Raw genomic sequence first — 19,359 nt, 5'->3', positions numbered from 1 at the left:
CCACACATACATCAACCTCGCCACATAAAAGTCGAAACACAAAAGTCGCCACTCAAAACTCGCCACGCTGTCCCAGAGCTTAAAAGATGAACAATGATCTCTGATTGGTTGCTATCAGCAACAGTTTTCTTTGTAGACAGTTATGGTAACTGAGGCCTATTATTCTTATCATTTCTATGGTGTTATCGTCCTTCTGTAAAGCTGGAAATAACACAATTTATTACCGTGCCAACACAGACCACCCTCTGACACAGACTGCAGGGGGGAGCCCAGTATCACACAGGATAGGATTAGATACACAGCTCAGCAGTCAGTATCACACAGGAGAGGATTAGACACATGGCTCAGCAGTCAGTATCACACAGTCAGTATCACACAGGATAGGATTAGATACATGGCTCAGCAGACAGTATCACATAGCATAGGATTAGATACATGGCTCAGCAGTCAGTATCACACAGGATAGGATTAGATACACGGCTCAGCAGACAGTATCACACAGGATAGGAATAGATACACGGCTCAGCAGTCAGTATCACACAGGATAGGATTAGTTACACGGCTCAGCAGTCAGTATCACATAGGATATGATTAGATACACAGCTCTGCAGTCAGTATCACACAGGATAGGATTAGATACACGGCTCAGCAGTCAGTATCACACAGGAGAGGATTAGATACACGGCTCAGCGAGCAGTATCACACAGGAGAGGATTAGATACACGGCTCAGCAGTCAGTATCACAAAGGATAGGATTAGACACACGGCTCAGCAGTCAGTATCACACAGGATAGGATTAGATACATGGCTCTGCAGTCAGTATCACACAGGAGAGGATTAGATACACGGCTCAGCAGACAGTATCACACAGGAGAGGATTAGATACATGGCTCAACAGTCAGTATCACACAGGATAGGATTAGATACACGGCTCAGCAGTCAGTATCATACAGGATAGGATTAGATACACGACTCAGCAGTCAGTATCACACAGGACAGGATTAGATACATGGCTCAGCAGTCAGTATCACATAGGATAGGATTAGATACATGGCTCTGCAGTCAGTATCACATAGGATAGGATTAGATACACGGTTCAGCAGTCAGTATCACAAAGAAGAGGATTAGATACACGACTCAGCAGACAGTATCACACAGGAGAGGATTAGATACACGGCTCAGCAGACAGTATCACACAGGATAGGATTAGATACATGGCTCAGCAGTCAGTATCACACAGGATAGGATTAGATACATGGCTCTGCAGTCAGTATCACACAGGATAGGATTAGATACACAGCTCAGCAGACAGTATCACACAGGATAGGAATAGATACACGGCTTAGCACACAGTATCACACAGAATGGTATTAGATACACGGCTCAGCAGACAGTATCACACAGAATAGGATTAGATACACGGCTCAGCAGTCAGTATCACACAGGATAGGATTACATGCACGTTTTTTTTTTGCAATATAATCATTATAATTTGTTATAACTAACCACAGTTGGTTACTATGCCCAGGCAACGCCGGGCTCTTCAGCTAGTAGTAATATAAATACTGAGATGTGTACAGAGGAATGCTGGGAAGACACCCATTGAGGTTTTCTATCAACTTCATCTGCATTTAAAAATTTTTATTTAATGCTGGTAATTAAAACAAAATTGCTCTATTGTTGGCAGGCCAAAGTGCCATACCATGACTATCTATTTGCGCTTCCCGTACAACCCTATAATCTTTTTAAAATTGATATTTATTTAGACTACTCATTGTGGGGGGGAGACACAAGAAACTATAGGTGAACTCTGCTGAGACCACAAATACTCCTTTGCAAACAATAATGTGGCTGTTGCATCATGGAACATGTTCACCTTGGTGATCAAGTGATGGTGTCTGAAGAGACGTGGAGGATGTGTGGTATGGTATCCCTCAAAAGTGGCCATTTCTATGGGATATCGGATATATAGCGTGTTTTCGTATAAATGCTGTGAATTTTTTGTGGACTGGGCATTTTAAATACATTTGTGAGACCTGCTGAAAGGCAGCACAAAAAGGGTTCATCTTCTCCTCCCAGGCTTGATCAGGTGACCCAACTCTGCTTTAATATTCAGAACATTTCAGGCCTCCATAGAATTGTTTTTGTTGTGTCTTAGCCTACTTATTCACACCAATTTTCTGGCACCAAAAAAAAAGCCAAGCCAAGATATTTGAAAGTGAGATATCTCTGTAAGATGCCTCATCTATCTGTGGGCTAGAAATTGGGGCATTTGAGGCTTCCAATCAGTTTTTTTCCTGTGTCTTGCCCTAGTTATTTACACCAGTTTGCTGGGAAAAAAATTGTTACCTACAGGCCAGGTATTTTAAACTGTGGTTTTCCTTTACACAGATCACATAAAAGTTTGTGTCATGATAAGCTGCCTGGTGGGCACTCACAGGCGGCTGCAGTGGTTCTAAACAGGTGGTCCGGAGCTAAAGAAGGCCAGCGGCAGCAGGGACCGAGGACCAGGCACGGCATCAGTGGTGCAGCAGTAGCTTGGCGTCGGATAGTGAGAGCAGATAGAACTTGCGGCTCGTGACTGTGGGTCAGAGGGGAAGAGGTGGGGCCTACCGCGCCGCTGTAGGATCCGATGGAGCAGAGCTGCAGCTGCTCCAGGGATAATGAAAGGGGGAGAGGGGATACCTCTGGACACCAGGGATGTTATAGGGCGACAGAGAGGGATGAAGTAAAAAACAAGCCAAGATCATACACCGATCAGGGAAACGTAGTACACAGGGGTCAAACCAATGGATAGTCAAGTAACGTAGCTGGAGTCAAATAACCAGTAGAAGCAAATCATGGTAAAGAAACAGCAAGCACAAATCACAACAGGGACACAACCGGGTCAAAACCAAACAAACAAGCTATAACACAGGCACAAGCACACCAGGGTCAACACACTCAGCCAAGGGTCAAAATATAACCGACAAAGGATGGTCCCACAATGAGGCTATAAAAAGCCTCAGAGAAGCCAAAAGGTGGCTTTCCGGGTTAACCCTTAACACACCCAACCAACTCACTAGCAAACCATGACAGTTTGCTCAAAACGCAGCCATTTGTAGTGAACATGGAAAATATTGTAGTCCATTTAAAATGTGCAAGGCGCGTGGCAAGGGACAGGGAAGGGGACGTGATGGTGATGGTGCATGCAGAGGCTGAGGCCGTGGGAAAGCTGAAATTGGGCCACAACAAGCACCACATTTTCTCGCTTGAACTTCCTGTCCCAATTACTAGGGCACCACAGCAGCACACCACTATTGAACCCAGAGCAGTGTCTAAAGGTTGTTGGTTGGATAGCAGATAATGCTTAAATTCAGTTTGCCACCACCACCACCAGCACCCTGTCTTCCACACAGTCAAGTCACAGTAGCCGTGAGTCTAGAATGCATATTCCTCACCTTGATCCTCCTTACTCCCACCATGCCGAGTGCCCGGAGATAACTGATCCCACACTTGAACACTCCGAAGAGCAGTTCACTTTTCCATTTATAGATTCGGCCCTCTTGGGCCTCTCACACAGTCCACTTGTAGCAGGGCAAGATGAGATTGCATGTTGAGATGCCCAAATATTTGAGCAGCCACGGTCACACAAGGGCAACGGTGGGAATGTGTCACAAGAAGTGGATGATGATGAGTCACAATTGCTAGAAAGTCAGGAGGAGGACCAGGGTGCGGAAGTGGAAGCCGAGGTGGTGGATGATATAGAAACTGACACAACCTGGCAGGAGGACATGCGGAGCAAGGACAGCAGCACACAGGGAGAGGGAGGTGTAGCACCCCAAAAGGCAGGAAGAAGCATTGTGGTAGTTGCAGACAGAAGGTGGGCAACCTCTCCTCGTAACACCAACACGACGTAAGTTGGCAGTACAACTGTTAGGTCTTCCCGAGTCTGATTGCTTTTCAAAGAATCTGCCGATAACCGCAAACAGGCCATTTGCACTACCTGCCATGCCCACACAAGTAGGTGTAGCAAAACTTCCAGCCTGACCACTACCAGCATTATTAGGCACATGACAGCAAAGCACCCGGCTTTGTGGTCCGAACCCCATGCTCCAGGAACAGTGTCTTCAGGTGAAACAACTGCTTCTTCCAGTGTTGTGCATGCAAGCCAATCCCCTGTCCATTGTGCATGCAAAGATGCCTCCTGCCCTGCACCTGTCATTGCCCACACTCATCTAGCACCATTAGCAAGCACGTCCACGTCCCTGTCAAAGCACAGTTTTCAGTTGTCCATACCCCAGTCATTGGAACGCAAGCGGAAATACGCAGCCAACCCCCCACAGGCCACAGTACTAAATTCACACATTTGTCGTCTGCTTGCGCTCAAAATGTTGCCTTTTAGGCTCGTGAAAACGGAAGCTTTCTGCAACCTGATGGCAGCAGCCATCCCAACGTACTCGGTCCCCAGCCGCCACTCTTTCTCCCGCTGTGCCATCCCGGCATTACACAAGCACATGTCCCACAACATTTCCCCGTGCACTAAATAATGCTGTTACTGGGAAAGTGCACCTAACCACGGACATGTGGGCAAGTGCTTGTGGGCAGGGATGGTACATCTCACTGACGGCACACTGGGTTAACATAGTGGAAGCTGGGACCCAGTCAGACCTTGGGAGACAATGTCACAGATGTATGGAGGAGACAGGTTGTGGATGGCTTTGTATGTCATAGTTAGCATTTTGAACTGTAGCCTCTGGGCAATATGAAGCCAGTGAAGGGCCTGGCAGGGAGGAGAGGCTGTGGAATATACAGTAGGTACTTGTGATGGACCACGTCCTCCCGACGCAGAGGATTACGGACTATATGTCAATCTGGGTTGTCCCCACAGTCTACAGCTCCTGCACCTCCTCCTCCTCTTCAGCCTCCATCTCCAAATTGACCACATCAGTAACAAGCTGGAAGCAAGGCAGCACTGCCTCAGCCAAGCGGCAACAGGCTGTGCTGAAGCTAATATGCTTAGGTGACAAACAGAACAATGCTGAAGAGTTGTGGACAGCTCTTAAAGAGCAGGCAGATCTGGGCTGACACCGCTGAACCTACAACCAGGCATGGTCATGTGCAACAATGCCCGGAACCTGATGGTTGCTCTGAGGTGAGGCGAGCTCACACACGTACCATGCGTGGCCCATATGCTTGACCTCCTTGTTCAACGGTTTCTCACAAGCTAACCAGAGCTGCCGGATCTGCTTGTGAAAGTACGCCACCTGTGTGTCCAATTTAGAAAGTCAGCAACAGCTTTAGCTGCCCTTGCTGTGCTTCAGCAGCATTCACAGTTTCAGGCTCACTGACTGGTGTGTAATGTCCCCACTCCTTGGAACTCTACACTGCAGATGTTGGAAAGGATTTGTGAGCAGAAGAGGGCAGTTGTTGACTACCAGCATCAACCAGGCCGTCGGTATTCAGTTCAGACTCCACACATAAGACATCAGGAGTGTACATGAATGTCAGACATATGTACCATCCTCCTAAACTTTGAGGGCTCCACCAAGATGGTGAGCGGCAATGATGCTATAATTAGCACCACCATCCCTCTTCTCGGTGTTCTAATAATAGTAATAGGTATTTATATAGCACCATCATATTCCGCAGCGCTTTATAGTTTAACAGTTTCAAACACAACAGTCATAACTAACCAAACAAAAAAGTTATAGCCGGCTCACCCAGTTCATCCACTTACTGCCAGGAAGCCGTACGGAGTTGAAATGGGAGAGGCACACCCATTATGCAATAGCCACAGGAAACAACAAATAATTCCAGTGGATTCTTCCTACTTGGCAATTAAAATCCATTTTATTATTCCATCTTTAAAAAGTATTCCATTTAGCAGTCTTCTTAGAAGAAGAACTAAGAAGGTCGAAACGCGTTGTTTGCACGCATAAAGCAGTAGTGTGCCCTTTTTTTCTGATCCCCCTGTATATAACAAGCATTTCTGCTAAATGGAATATTTTTTAAAGATGAAATAATAAAATGGATTTTAATTGCCAGGTAGGTAGAATCCGCTGGAAATATTTGTTGTTTCCTGTAGTCATAAGTAACAACGTTAACAATAATACAATAAATAAAATTAAATAAAACGATCCTGCTCGTGAGAGCTTACAATCTACAATGAGGTGGAGGAGATACAAAGTACAGGTGTGAATTAACAATGATGTGTTTACAATGATGGTTCAGCCATCTTGAGGGAGTGGGGGATAGATAGAGATAGTGAATGGGCTACACACACACACACACACACACACATAAAATGACTTTGATTAGGGAATGTGATAGGCTGCTCTGAATAAATGTGTTTTGAGGGAGCGCTTAAAACTGTGCAAGTTGTGGCTGCTCCTAATTTCTTGGAGTAGAACCTTCCAGAGGATTGGCGCAGCGTGGGAGAAGTCTTTGAGTCTGGAGCAGGAGGTAGGGATTAGTGCAGAGGTTAGTCAAAATTTGTTTGCAGAGCGCAGTAATCGGCTAGACCGATAGACAGAAATGAGGAAGGAGATGTGAGGGGATGCCACACTGTGGACAGCTTTGTGGGTGAGAACAAGTAATTTGAATTGGATCCCATATTGAATGGGCAGCCAATGTAATGACTGGCGAAGAGCGGAGGCGTCCGAGTACTGATTAGCCAGACGGACAACCCTGGCTGCTGCATTAAGGATGGACTGGAGAGAGGAAAGTCGAGTGAGGGGGAGGCCAATTAATAGAGCGTTAAACATGCTCTGCTCACAAAGAGGATGCCTTGCTGGTGGAGCATGATGAGATGGATCAAGGAACCATACAGGGAGATTACTACTGACCAGCCTCATCTCATCTCAATGTTGATTGGGTGACAATGAGGAAGAGGAGGAGGAGGAAGAACAGGAGCTAGTTTCATGTGCTATAGACGGTACTACAAGCACAACTGTCATATCATCTGTTCAGTGTGGATGGCCTGAGGACAAGGAAAAGGAGGAGGAGGAGAGCAAGGTCAGTCGTCCTCTTGGTGAGGACACGGAAGTCTTGCCTGTTAGCAGTCTGGCACGCATGGCTGAGTTTGTTATGCTGCCCTTCACTTTCTTAAATTTTTTCGTGACAGGCAAAACTGATGGGTGACACTTCAAGACACCCACAAAACAAGAACTTTTTATCTCTTATTCCAAAGGCAGACAGGTGTACTAAAATGTTGAAGTAGCAGAGGGCCCTTCTTGCGGAATTATTAAAAACATTCCCATCTGAAAACATTAGTGGCAGAGGTCACATTTTGTTGGACAACCAAGGAGTACAGGTGAGAGAGACAACTCCAAACCAGCAGAGGCAAGGAAACACTGGCAAAGTTCTGGGAGAGTTTTCTCAGACCCTCCCATTGCCCTGGCCGTGAGGCACGGGGTACTCTCACATGGAATGCAAAGTTTTGGAAGATGCTGAGGGAGTACCTTGCTGCCCGTAGCAACATCCTCCGTGATTCCTCTGTGCCTTATAATTATTGGGTATCCAAGCTGGACACATGGCATGAACTGGCTCTCCCTCCTGCGCACGTGCGCAGTACTCACGGTCTTGAATCGCATGGCGCCTCACTCTCTGGCAGTCACTGGGCACACGGCGCCTCAGTCTCTGGCAGTCCCGCTGTTAGCGGCAGGAGCCGACGGGAACAGTCCTTCACGGCGCCAGTGCTCTAAAGAAAGGAGAACGCTGCTCAGCTTCCTACGCGCTGCTTGTCCCCGCCAAAACTGTTATGCGTACTCTCAGCTTTGCCACCTTCCTCTAGGTCACCTGGTCTGGCTGCTGCAGTCGGTCACAGAGCCGGCACTTCGGGTGCATAGCGCGCTGCCCCCCTTGCTGCTCGCAAGCTGATAGTGGGGGGACTCCAACCTGCTTTGCGCGCTTTTCCCCTCAGCTTCCAGCTAGGTTCCCTGTGATAACACTCCCCCTCTTCCGGGGTCATGGAGCCTGTCCGATCCCCTATTCCTTTCACTGGGAAACAGGGGACGCAGCCTCAACAGTTCCAGATCCGGCCCAACACAGGTACATGAAGCCCGGTCTTCCTCCTCCTTACATGTGATACAATTTTCAAGTGCAAATTGTACATTGCATCCAGAACAGTTGCACTTTGAAGGACCTTGTGGGTCACATCAATGTACAACATGATACTAGTCACATACTTCAAGATTTCGATGGTAAATCCTTGCCACACAGATAGGTTATGTGTTCTGACTTCTGTAACATCATTTGGGTGATAATAATTCATACCTATTTGCTTCATATTCATCAAATTCTTTAGACTTCAGAATATAATGTTGTAAAAGTGAAAGCAAGTTGGTGGTAACTCATTTGTGAAAGTAAATGTAATCTTTACTATTTCTCGATTGCGTGTTCGGCTAATCACCTCACTGATCTTATTTAGTTTCTTTGGAATTAAAAAAACAGCTTCTTCAAGACCACATACTTTTCCTATTAATTCATCGTGCTGGTAAAGTAGAAGTGACCTTAGGGATCTAGAGTCCATATGTGGACTGTAGTCAACATGGTACTGGGACAAGATCCATTGGGGTCTAGCAATTAATTTGACATAGTTTGTGCACAGCTGAATAGAGTTGCCAGAAAACCCATGTTTTGAATTGATTTTTTTCTGGTACAATAGTGTATAGAACTAGGGTAAGACACCGCAAAAACAGTTGAATGGAGGCCTGGAATGCCACATTTTATAGCCCACAGATAGATGAGGCGTCTGATGGAGAAAGCCCACTTTCAAATATCTGGCCTGTATTTTTTGTTTTCTTCCTGCACAATAGTGTATAGAACTAGGGTAAGATGCAGCAAAAACAGTTGAATGGAGTCCTGAAATGCCACATTTTGTAGCCCACAGATAGATGTGGCATCTGATGGAGATAGCCCACTTACAAATATCTGGCCTGTATTTTTTGTTTTTTTTTTCCCAGCTAAATTGTGTCAATAAGTAGGTTAAGACACAACAAAAAATTCTATGGAGGTCTGAAATGACACAATTTTCAGCGCAATGATATGCGATCCGTGTGGTGGACAAAACCCAGTGTAAAATATCTACACTGTAGCTAAATATTTTTGGGCAGCAAAATGTTGTCAAGAAATTATATAAACACTCAAAAAATGTTTACAGTATCACAAAAATGGCAGAATTTTCTGCGCACTCAGATGTGATGGCTGGGACAGGAAAACTTGTTTAAAATAGCTGGATTTTCATACTGGACAATGAAAAGGATCTGGCTGTATTCTGCAGTGTCAACAAGCAAATGGAGAAAAAAAAGGGGCTCTGGATTGCTTTGGAATAAAATAACCAGGATTAAGATGAAAAAAAAAATATTCCTGCCCACCGATACCTGGGGCTATGTAAAGTATATACGGTCAATATATGTAATAGGCAGCAGCAGACAGTAATGAAATGGACCCTCTTGATGTATGCAGTGAAGTATGCCATATACAATGCCTGCCTGCCTGCTACTGATATCTATATACCCACAGACACTCCCTGCCTACCTAACACTGCAATCAATATACCCAGTAATTAGTCCTTAGAAGGACTGTTGATTAAGCTGGATTTGTGTATTCCATTATGGTATACCCACACTAACTTATAAACCCCCAAATCTGACCCTATCTCGGTAACATCTCTCCCTACACTGTCTGATTTCGGAGGTAACTGTGATGAGCAAGGCAACGGCAGGTCTCATATAGACCTGATGACGCTGTGTGGCCAGCCAATCACTGTAATGCCACAACCAACATGGCTGTGGCATTACAGTGCATGGCAGACAATCCCTGCATCTTGATTGGGGCTCTAAAAAGCGCCTAACATGCAGGGCGGGGACCATCTGTGGATGTCTGGTACTCACACGATCCTCCTGGAGTCGGTTTCTAACGTTTGTGCAGACACATGCACATTTGTGGCCTGCTGGAGGTCATTTTGCAGGGCTCTGGCAGTGCTCCTCCAGTTCCTCCTTGCACAAAGGCTGAGGTAGCGGTCCTGCCGCTGGGTTGTTGCTCGCCTACGGCCCCCTCCATATCTCCTGCTGTACTGGCCTGTCTCCTGGTAGCGCCTCCAGCCTCTGGACACTACGCTGACAGACACAGCAAACCTTCTTGCCACAGCTCGCAGTGATGTGCCATCCTGTATGAGCTGCACTACCTGAGCCACTTGTGTAGGTTGTAGAGTCCGTCTCATGCTACTGTGGCGCCCCTGAGGCTCGGTCGCCACAGAGGTACTGCACCTTCTCTTAAGGTGTGGTGCCCCACCGTCTGGGTAAGTTGGGAGCTCCTTTCTACACTCCAACACTCGCACCCCACACAACAGGGTAGTTCTGCACAACCACATTGCGGCTCAGTGCTTAGAGAGTAGCAGAGCACCTCTGGTGGTTCCCTGCTTGGAACACTGGATGTGTTGGGAGGTGGGTGGAGTTTAGATTCATATAAAAGGTTGGGAAGGTTTAGAATTACAGGTCAGTCTGGGGTGAGTCCCAGAGGAGGGAAAGTCAGTCCCTTAGGGGCAGTCTGACAGAAGGTCGGCAGAGTAGGAAGAGAGCCACTCGGAGAGGAGTGAGGATCCCTGGAAGAAGGGATGGAGGAAGGAGTGCTGCAGCTGCCTCAATGACCTGAGCTAGCTGGCACAGGAAAGTAAGGAAGGTGGAAGGACGTAGAACTGTAACCTAAGCATCCATAAGAAAGAGAGTCAAGTGCGGAACGAAGGAGAAGAGAACAGAGAGGAGAAGTGGGTTGGAAGTGGAACCCTGCCTATAGGTTCTCAGCGCAAGGCTGGGGCCCGGTCCCCGAAGTTGTATGGACACTTATGGTTCTGCAGCAGACACCGGTGGAGTAGTTGGCTGTAAATGCATTACTCCCATCTAAAACTTGAGGCACAACAGCAACACAGATAGAGAGCCGGGAGTGAGGCATCCCCGAAGCAGGCTACAGCCATCTGCCGTGCAAGTACAGTTCTAGGAACATCTCTTAGGAGGTATTCCAGGGTTACTAAGTACTGGAGTGCTTCACACCACAAGGCGCATTGGCAGAGTCGTTCAGGAAGGTACATGCTGGCGGAGTGTTGGAGAGGAGAGCCCTTACTTGCCCGGGAGGTTGGATGAGTCTTTACCCCGGAGGACACGGCATGGAGGCGGGCACCAGTGTGTACCACGAACTGTGAGTAAAGCTTTGAAACTGCAGCTCTGGTGTCCTCCATTCATTTGTGCGCTAACACCTTCAGCACCGCTACATCTGGGTACCAGCATTCACACCATCCTGTGCCTCTCCTTATCCATAGCGCCTACACTGCCCTGGGACTACAGCTCTACCTATGGGGAGCTACACCATCTTTGCTGCATCACACCATCAGTCCCAACAGATCTGCATGCAGCGTCGGCTTAACACCTCCCTTGCCGAACACCACAGGTGGCGTCACGAATTATTCACATAAACTACATTAAAAACCACTATTGATTTGGGCGCCCGGGGCCACGGACTGGGTCACCGCTGCTGTGACACATCCCCCTGACACCGGCACGGTACCGAGTACACCGCGGCCCTGGGAGGGCGACCCACTACCATGAGTGTGAAAGCACAACCAACATTCAAAAGTGACCAAAACATCAGCCAGAAAGCATTGGTACTGAGATGTGGTCTGTGGTCGCCATCTGCAGAACCACTGCTTTATTGAGGGTGTCTTGATAATTGCCAATAATTTCCATCTGTTGTCTATTCCATTTGCACAACAGCATGTGAAATCGATTGTCAATTAGTGTTGATTCCTAAGTGGACAGCTTGATTTCAAAGAAGTTTGATTTACTTGGAGTTATATTCTGTTTTTTAAGTGCTCCCTTTATTTTTTTGAGCAGTGTATATATATATATATATATATATATATATACACATATACACAGTATATATATACATACACATTATATATATATATATATATATATATATATATATATATATATATATATAGTGGTGTAGTAACCACTATGTCCGCTAGGGGGCACTGTGTGGAGGTTCCAAGGGAGAGGATGAGAGGCAGAATCCTGAAGGATGGTTGTGTATCTCAAAGGGGGTGGCTTTGAGATGGAGACTTAGTTATGCGTATTGATCAGCAATGGTATTGCTGAGGGGTTATTTCAAGGTATAAGGGAGAAGTCTCTAGGTAACTTGGGAGTTGGGCGGGCCAGTTACCTACAAACCCACACAGGGGTGTGTCTGAAAATGCCTGTTGTAAAAGGCTATGTGAATGCCTGAAGGACCTGTGATGAGGTCATAGTCATGTGACCCGGTGGGTGTGGCTATAGACCATATAATGTGGCCAGGGTAGGTCACATGGGGTGAATGCTGGAACCTGGTTGGTCCCGTGTGGAAGATCCTGCAGAGATGGAGCTTCCTCCCAGACAGCACGTGTGAAGTGGCTGGGAGCAATGGCGATGTGTGCCTGAGAGTTCCCTGGAGGGAACGAACGTGTGCGGAATGCTGCAGCCGCATGAGGAACCCTGATGTGGGTGAGATAATTGTGAGGCTAAGTGAGCCTGCGTACTGGACATTGATAGTAATAGTGAAGCATTATAATGGACGCTATGCTGGTAATGCTATTAAGTGAACTTTCTGTGGCTGCTGTGGTTTGAGGCGTGAATAAACCGCAAGGACTTTATGATTTGATGGAAAATCCGTGCCGGAACTGGTTTTTGTTCGCTGCAAGCGATAATCCCCTAAGTAAATGACAGCGCTACCTCACAATTTACACACACAGTGTATATACACTCACTGGCCACTTTATTAGGTACACCTGTCCAACTGTGTGTTAAGACTTAATTTCTAATCAGCCAATCACATGGTGGCAACTCAGTGCATTTAGGCATGTAGACATGGTCAAGACAATCTCCTGCAGTTCAAACCGAGCATCAGTATGGGGAAGAAAGGTGATTTGAGTGCCTTTGAACGTGGCATGATTGTTGGTGCCAGAAGGGCTGGTCTGAGAATTTCAGAAACTGCTGATCTACTGGGATTTTCACGCACAACCATCTCTAGGGTTTACAGAGAATGGTCCGAAAAAGAAAAAAAATCCAGTGAGCGGCAGTTCTGTGGCCGGAAATGCCATGTTGATGCCAGAGGTCAGAGGAGAATGGGCAGACTGGTTCAAGCTGATAGAAAGGCAACAGTGACTCAAATTGCCACCCGTTACAACCAAGGTAGGCAGAAGAGCATCTCTGTTAGCACAGTGCGTCGAACTTTGAGGCAGATGGGCTACAGCAGCAGAAGACCACACTGGGTACCACTCCTCTCAGCTAAGAACAGGAAACTGAGGCTACAATTTGCACAAGCTCATCGAAATTGGACAGTAGAAGATTGGAAAAACGTTGCCTGGTCTGATGAGTCTCGATTTCTGCTGCGACATTCGGATGGTAGGGTCAGAATTTGGTGTAAACAACATGAAAGCATGGATCCATCCTGCCTTGTATCAACGGTTCAGGCTGGTGGTGGTGGTGTCATGGTGTGGGGAATTTTTTCTGGGCACTCTTTGGGCCCCTTGGTACCAATTGAGCATCGTTGCAACGCCACAGCCTACCTGAGTATTGTTGCTGACCATGTCCATCCCTTTATGACCACAATGTACCCAACATCTGATGGCTACTTTCAGCAGGATAATGCGCCATGTCATAAAGCTCGAATCATCTCAGATTGGTTTCTTGAACATGACAATGAGTTTACTGTACTCAAATGGCCTCCTCAGTCACCAGATCTCAATCCAATAGAGCATCTTTGGGATGTGGTGGAACGGGAGATTCGCATCAGGGATGTGCAGCCGACAAATCTGCGCCAACTGTGTGATGCCATCATGTCAATATGGTCCAAAATCTCTGAGGAATGCTTCCAGCACCTTGTTGAATCTCTGCCACGAAGAATTGAGGCAGTTCTGAAGGCAAAAGGGGGTCCAACCCCTTACTAGCATGGTGTACCTAATAAAGTGGCCAGTGAGTGTATATATATATATACACACACATCACTACTATTCTGATTATTATCACTAGTAGCAGTATTATGTTAATATTGGAACAGCATCAGTTATATCAGGCATCATCTTCTTCCTGGAATTCTTCTATATCCTATAATTCTTTAATGACGTTATTCTTTTGTTGCTAAGCACAATTACAAATGAAAGCCTAGTTTGATTAATCTTGCATTAAGAGACAGCTTTTCGTAGTGGAAAGAGACACTCGGCACTGGAGAGCTATCCAAGTCTTTTAATTACACTTTTTAGTGATGAAGCAGTTTGCACCCCATTTAATTCCTTTGTCAGCAATGAGTTAAAATTCATGAGCGTCCATGCCTTTGAATACTTACTCTAGTGCTGCTATTTTCTGCGCCAAGCTAGCCATCACAGCGAAGAGTCGCAGGTCTGTTAGGCCATCTGTTACATAATAGTCCACAATCTCTAGAATCTGGAAGAGAAGAGATGGCTAGAGCCGAGATGATGAAGGATTGAACAAGAGCAGATTGCTGCTCAGCTTGGATAGCGAGATAATGAGCTCTGATTGTTGCAAACACAAGCTACATTAGCATAGTAAACAAAACAAGCCTTAATATTAAATCATCGAAGGAGCAGCAATCATCAAAATAAATTACATGTGCCACTCATGAGCGAGGCACCTGAAAATGAAAGCTTTGTATGGTGTTTTATAGTATGATTACATACCATAAATTACTTTTGCAAACCACCCCCCAGCTTTTAATAAGCCCATTGCCCATTGCTCCATGCAGTTGCAAGATGTACATTAGAATTTTATCACCTTCACGCCACAGCCCATTTTTGTTTTTGCATTTCTGTTTTTCGCTCCCCTTCTTCCCAGAGCCATAACGTTTTTATTTTTCCGTCAATATGGCCTTGTGAGGGCTCATTTTGCAGGATAAGTTGTACTTTTGAGCAACGCCATTGGTTTTACCATACTGTGTACTCAAAAAGGGAAAAAAAATTCCAAGTGCTTTGAAATTGCAAAAAAAATGTAATTCCACAACGATTTTTATTTTTTTATTTTTTACCATGTTCAACAAGTGCTAAAACTGACCTGCCATTATGATTCTCCAGGTCATTATGCGTTTATAGACCCCAAACATGTCTAGGTTCTTTTTTATTTGAATGGTGAAAAAAATCCAAAGTTTGTTAAAAAATAAAAAAAATTGTGCCATTTTCCGAGACTCGTAGCATCTCCATTTGTTGTGATCTCGGGTTGAGTGAGCGCTTATTTTTTGCATGCCGAGCTGAAGTTTCTAATGATACCATTTTGGTGCAGATGCGATCTTTTGATCGCCCATTATTGCATTTTAATGCAATGTCGTGGCGACCAAAAAAAAACGTAATTGTGGTATTTTGACTTTTTTTTTTTTTCTCATTACACCATTTAGCGATCGGGTAAATTCTTTTTTTTTTTTTTATTGATAGATCGGGCAATTCTGAATGTGGCGATAGCAAATATGTGTATGTTTGAGGGTTTTTTATTACTTGATTTTGACTGGGCCGAAAGGGGGATGATTCGAACATTTATTTATATTTTTAATAACTTTTTTTACTTTTAGCATGCTTCAATAAGTCTCCATTGGAGACTAGAAGCTGCTACAACTCAATTGCCTCTGCTACATACAGGCGTTGATCAGATCACCTTTATGTTGTAGAATTAGTCACTTGATTTGAATGCCGACCACGGGGCGGCGCTCACAGCAAGCCGGCAGTGACAATCATTGAGGTCTCCAGGAGACCTCTGGTTGTCATGCAACTCATCAGTGACCTGCGATCACGTGACGGGGTCACCGATGGGTAAATTTCCTGCCCGATGGCTGAAAGCGCGCGTTAAATGCCACTGTCAGAGTTTTCAGTAGCATTAAACGGGTTAATAGCCACAGGTGGATCGCAATTCCACTCACGGTTGTTCTGGGCACATTTCAGCTGTCCAAAACAGCTGACATGTGCCGGGAAAGATGTGGGCTCAGCGCTGGAGCCCACATCAAAGGGAGAGAACCGACAAGCGCTGGACTAGTACGGCGCATGTCGCAAAGAGGATAAGAAAGTGCCATTTCTATAAAAGTGTCAGCAAAACCTGCTTCTAGGATGCATTAACAAGTTAGGCACCTTCACCAGTAACTAACTTCTATAACTGCTATAAACGACTATGCAGTTCTTAATATAATTCCATGGTACCAAATGATGTTCTGTGTAATCATTTCAGAACTTTTCCTCTGGTGGCATCCACCTTATCCCTCCATCTGCCTTGATTCAATTTAGAATATTCAGTTGAGGAACTACAATGTTTTTCATAAACTCCAGAGTTTGAATATTTATAAAAAGTTGACTAAGAACCAATCTTGTGTGCAAAGCTTAAAAGAAATCTGTAGGATCAACGCTCCTCCATATGGGCATACAGGTCATAGAATGTTGAATCAAATTATATCTTGATAATTACGATACAATGTCTTATTCCAGTGCAATCCACATTTTTCTCAATATGTAAATGAGCTGCTAAGATCTATGGGTTGGATATAGATCTCCCTGAGAATCCGACTCCAGAGCTTATTTTAAATGAAAGTGGAAGTTACCAGTTTAAGACACCTAGGCCAGGAGAGCGTACTGTCTGTCATTACATGTCTCACACTGGTCCCCTTTCATTCAAAATAAGCTCTGGAGGCAGATTCTTAGGCCCCCGTCACACATAGCGACGCACCAGCGATCCCGACAATGATATTACCTTGTCAGGATCGCTGGTGTGTCGCTACATGATCGCTGGTGAGCTGCCAAACAGGCAGATCTCACCAGCGATCAGGACCAGCGACAACGCGGGTAGTTACCCGCGGTTTACCTTGGATTCCAGTTAGCTGATGGATGGTCTCCCGCCTGCCACACGCAGCAATACGTGCGGGCCAGCGGGAGACCAACGATCAAAAAAATGTCCAGGGCTTTCGAGCACGATCAGCGATACCCGGCGGGGGGGTTGGTCGCTGATACATGTCACACACAGCAAGATCGCTGGTGAGATTGCTGTTGCGTCACAAAACTTGTGACTCAGCAGCGATCACGCTAGCGATCTCGCTGTGTTTACATATTTAAGAAAAATGTGGATTTCTCTGGAATAAGACATCAGATTGCAGATACTCGTATAAAAGCAGAATTTTTCAACATTCTATGATCTGCATTCCCATATTTAGATGGCTTAGAAGGGTTGATCCTATTGACAGATTAACTTTAAATGTACACTATATGCTCTGACTGATGGACTTGAACCATCTTTTTAATATATTGGCAACTATTAATTCATACCACAGCCGTGGTTTCTATTTAAAAATTAGGTTTTTCAAATGACATCTGCTTTTTAGAATAATAATAATAAGTAATATGAAAAAAGTACACCACCCTGAATATTGTGACCTTCATATCTAGGTAGAGCTTTGCATCATGAGCAGTTGTACACATACATAAAGATACTGTACATGACAAGCTTAAACATGTGCCCGATAACAGAATAAATTCAATGTTTTCAGCTCCATCAGGAATGAAGAGGTTGGTACCACTTGAGTCTTTTATGTTTGCTTTTACTACTGTCAGAAATAAGCTGAAAATCTAAAGACCTTACCTTAATCTCCCACCTCCTCACTTTCCCCGCTATCCCAGCTTTCATTACAATCAATTGTATTCTTGCATGAAAGTCTTGTAGGAACTTTCACGTCAACTTTGTTCATGGTACTTTTAAGATACTAATAGAGAGTATTATGTTAAGTTTAATTATAGGGCCGTTCATATTCCTTGCTCTGAATGGATCCATTCTATGGAAACTCTATGGTTGTGACCTAAAAAAAAAAGCTTTGTTTCGCAAACAAAACTCTCTTTTCTAGCCAATTGCTTTTGTGTTTCAAGTATTGAGGAAAAAAAACCCCACCGAACTCTGGTTCCCCCTCTTCAGGCTTTCACAACAACAAAGTGTTCCTTAAAAACTCTATTATACTCAGGTGATGTCTATGTAGACAGATATGTGTACTCTACCCCGGGTATCTCGCTCTTTCTCTACCTTCTCTTTGAAAACTTTGTTTAACTTGTTTTTTTTTTTTCATGTCCCAAACAAAACATGGAACCGGTGAATAAAAGGGATGTTTATTGGAGGCACACGTACAGGCTGCATAAAATGCTGCGCTACCTTTGTGGTTTACCTTTCATAAGAAAAGAAACCACAGACAAAGCAAACACGTAATAAAGCAAAGCAATAAAGGACTTCTCTGATTCATTATTATTATTTTACAGGAAGGACATTTATGACATAAGGTCAAAGCCTATACGGTAATACAGGCTCTTTTAGACCGATTGAAGGATAGAATACAATATTGTTGACAGATGAACAAAATGGCTCTGATAAAGTCAATGAAATGAGCCAACAATGGTAGGCATTACTGAATTGATGTTTTATAATGGGAATATGAATACTGGCCCATGACACACAAAGTTGGCCCAATGCTATAATGTGATTACCTCCCAACTGGTTTAGCTTATATCTTAACAAACTAAAATTAAACCAACTTATGGTAATATGATATCTGTTTGATGTTTGAATAGTATTCAGCCTTTGCCATTACTGGATAATTAAGAATTAAGATACCAGAAGGATTGCGTTACATGCCCATTATAACATGCATTGGGTGCCATTGGCTCTTTGCCACCATGTGCCTAAGGAGTAGAGCAAAATAGAAAGTCGGCATGTGTAAAAGCTCTGGCGGTGTTTATTAACTAATGAATATGACACAAATTGCAAGGTAGTAAAATATTACAATATATTAATATATACTATATATAAGACAACACATTCCTTTCTAGAACCTAAAGGAACACTCCAGAAAAAATATTACATAATGCCTAGCGCTGGGCCTGAGGGGGTGATGCATGAAACAAGGATTCAACAACTTAGTGACTGAGCTATTTTTGACCTTACCCCTTTCACCCCGAAGTCTAACTTCACCTTTCTGACCGTGCCAATTTTTACAATTCTGACCACTGTCATTTTATGTGGTTATAACTCTGGAACGCTTCAACGGATCCCACTGATTCTCAGATCGTTTTATAGAGACATATTGTAATTCCTATTAGTCATTAAATTTATTTGATATGACTTACGGTTATATGTGAAAAGAAAAATTTGGAAAATGTTGCAATTTTCAAACTTATAATTTTTATGCACTTAAATCAGAGAAATGTCAGCTAAAACAGTTAATAAATAATATTTCCCACACGTCTACTTTACATCAGCACAATCTTTGAAGCATAATTTTTTTTGTTAGGAAGTCTGAAGGGTTAAAATCTGCCCTGCGATTTCT

At 44.5% G+C, this 19,359-nt stretch overlaps 1 protein-coding gene across 6 annotated transcripts in view; it reads right to left on the bottom strand.

Annotated features, from left to right (window-relative positions):
• The window catches only part of LOC141088999 (uncharacterized), a 422,573-nt gene that overhangs the window by 121,554 nt on the left and 281,660 nt on the right, over positions 1-19,359 (bottom strand). For all 6 annotated transcript variants that reach the window (XM_073575283.1, XM_073575281.1, XM_073575285.1 and 3 more), the window contains one exon: positions 14,359-14,456. In XM_073575283.1, coding sequence (XP_073431384.1) covers positions 14,359-14,456 — 98 coding nt within the window. The remainder of the gene's footprint in view (positions 1-14,358; positions 14,457-19,359) is intronic.

This window comes from Dendrobates tinctorius, unplaced genomic scaffold, assembly GCF_039654945.1.
Source record: "Dendrobates tinctorius isolate UK_male_01 unplaced genomic scaffold, ASM3965494v1 ptg000043l, whole genome shotgun sequence".
Classification (NCBI taxonomy): domain Eukaryota; kingdom Metazoa; phylum Chordata; class Amphibia; order Anura; family Dendrobatidae; genus Dendrobates; species Dendrobates tinctorius.
The sequence above is the reverse complement of the archived record's forward strand: the minus strand, read 5'-3'. Positions and strand labels throughout refer to the sequence as shown.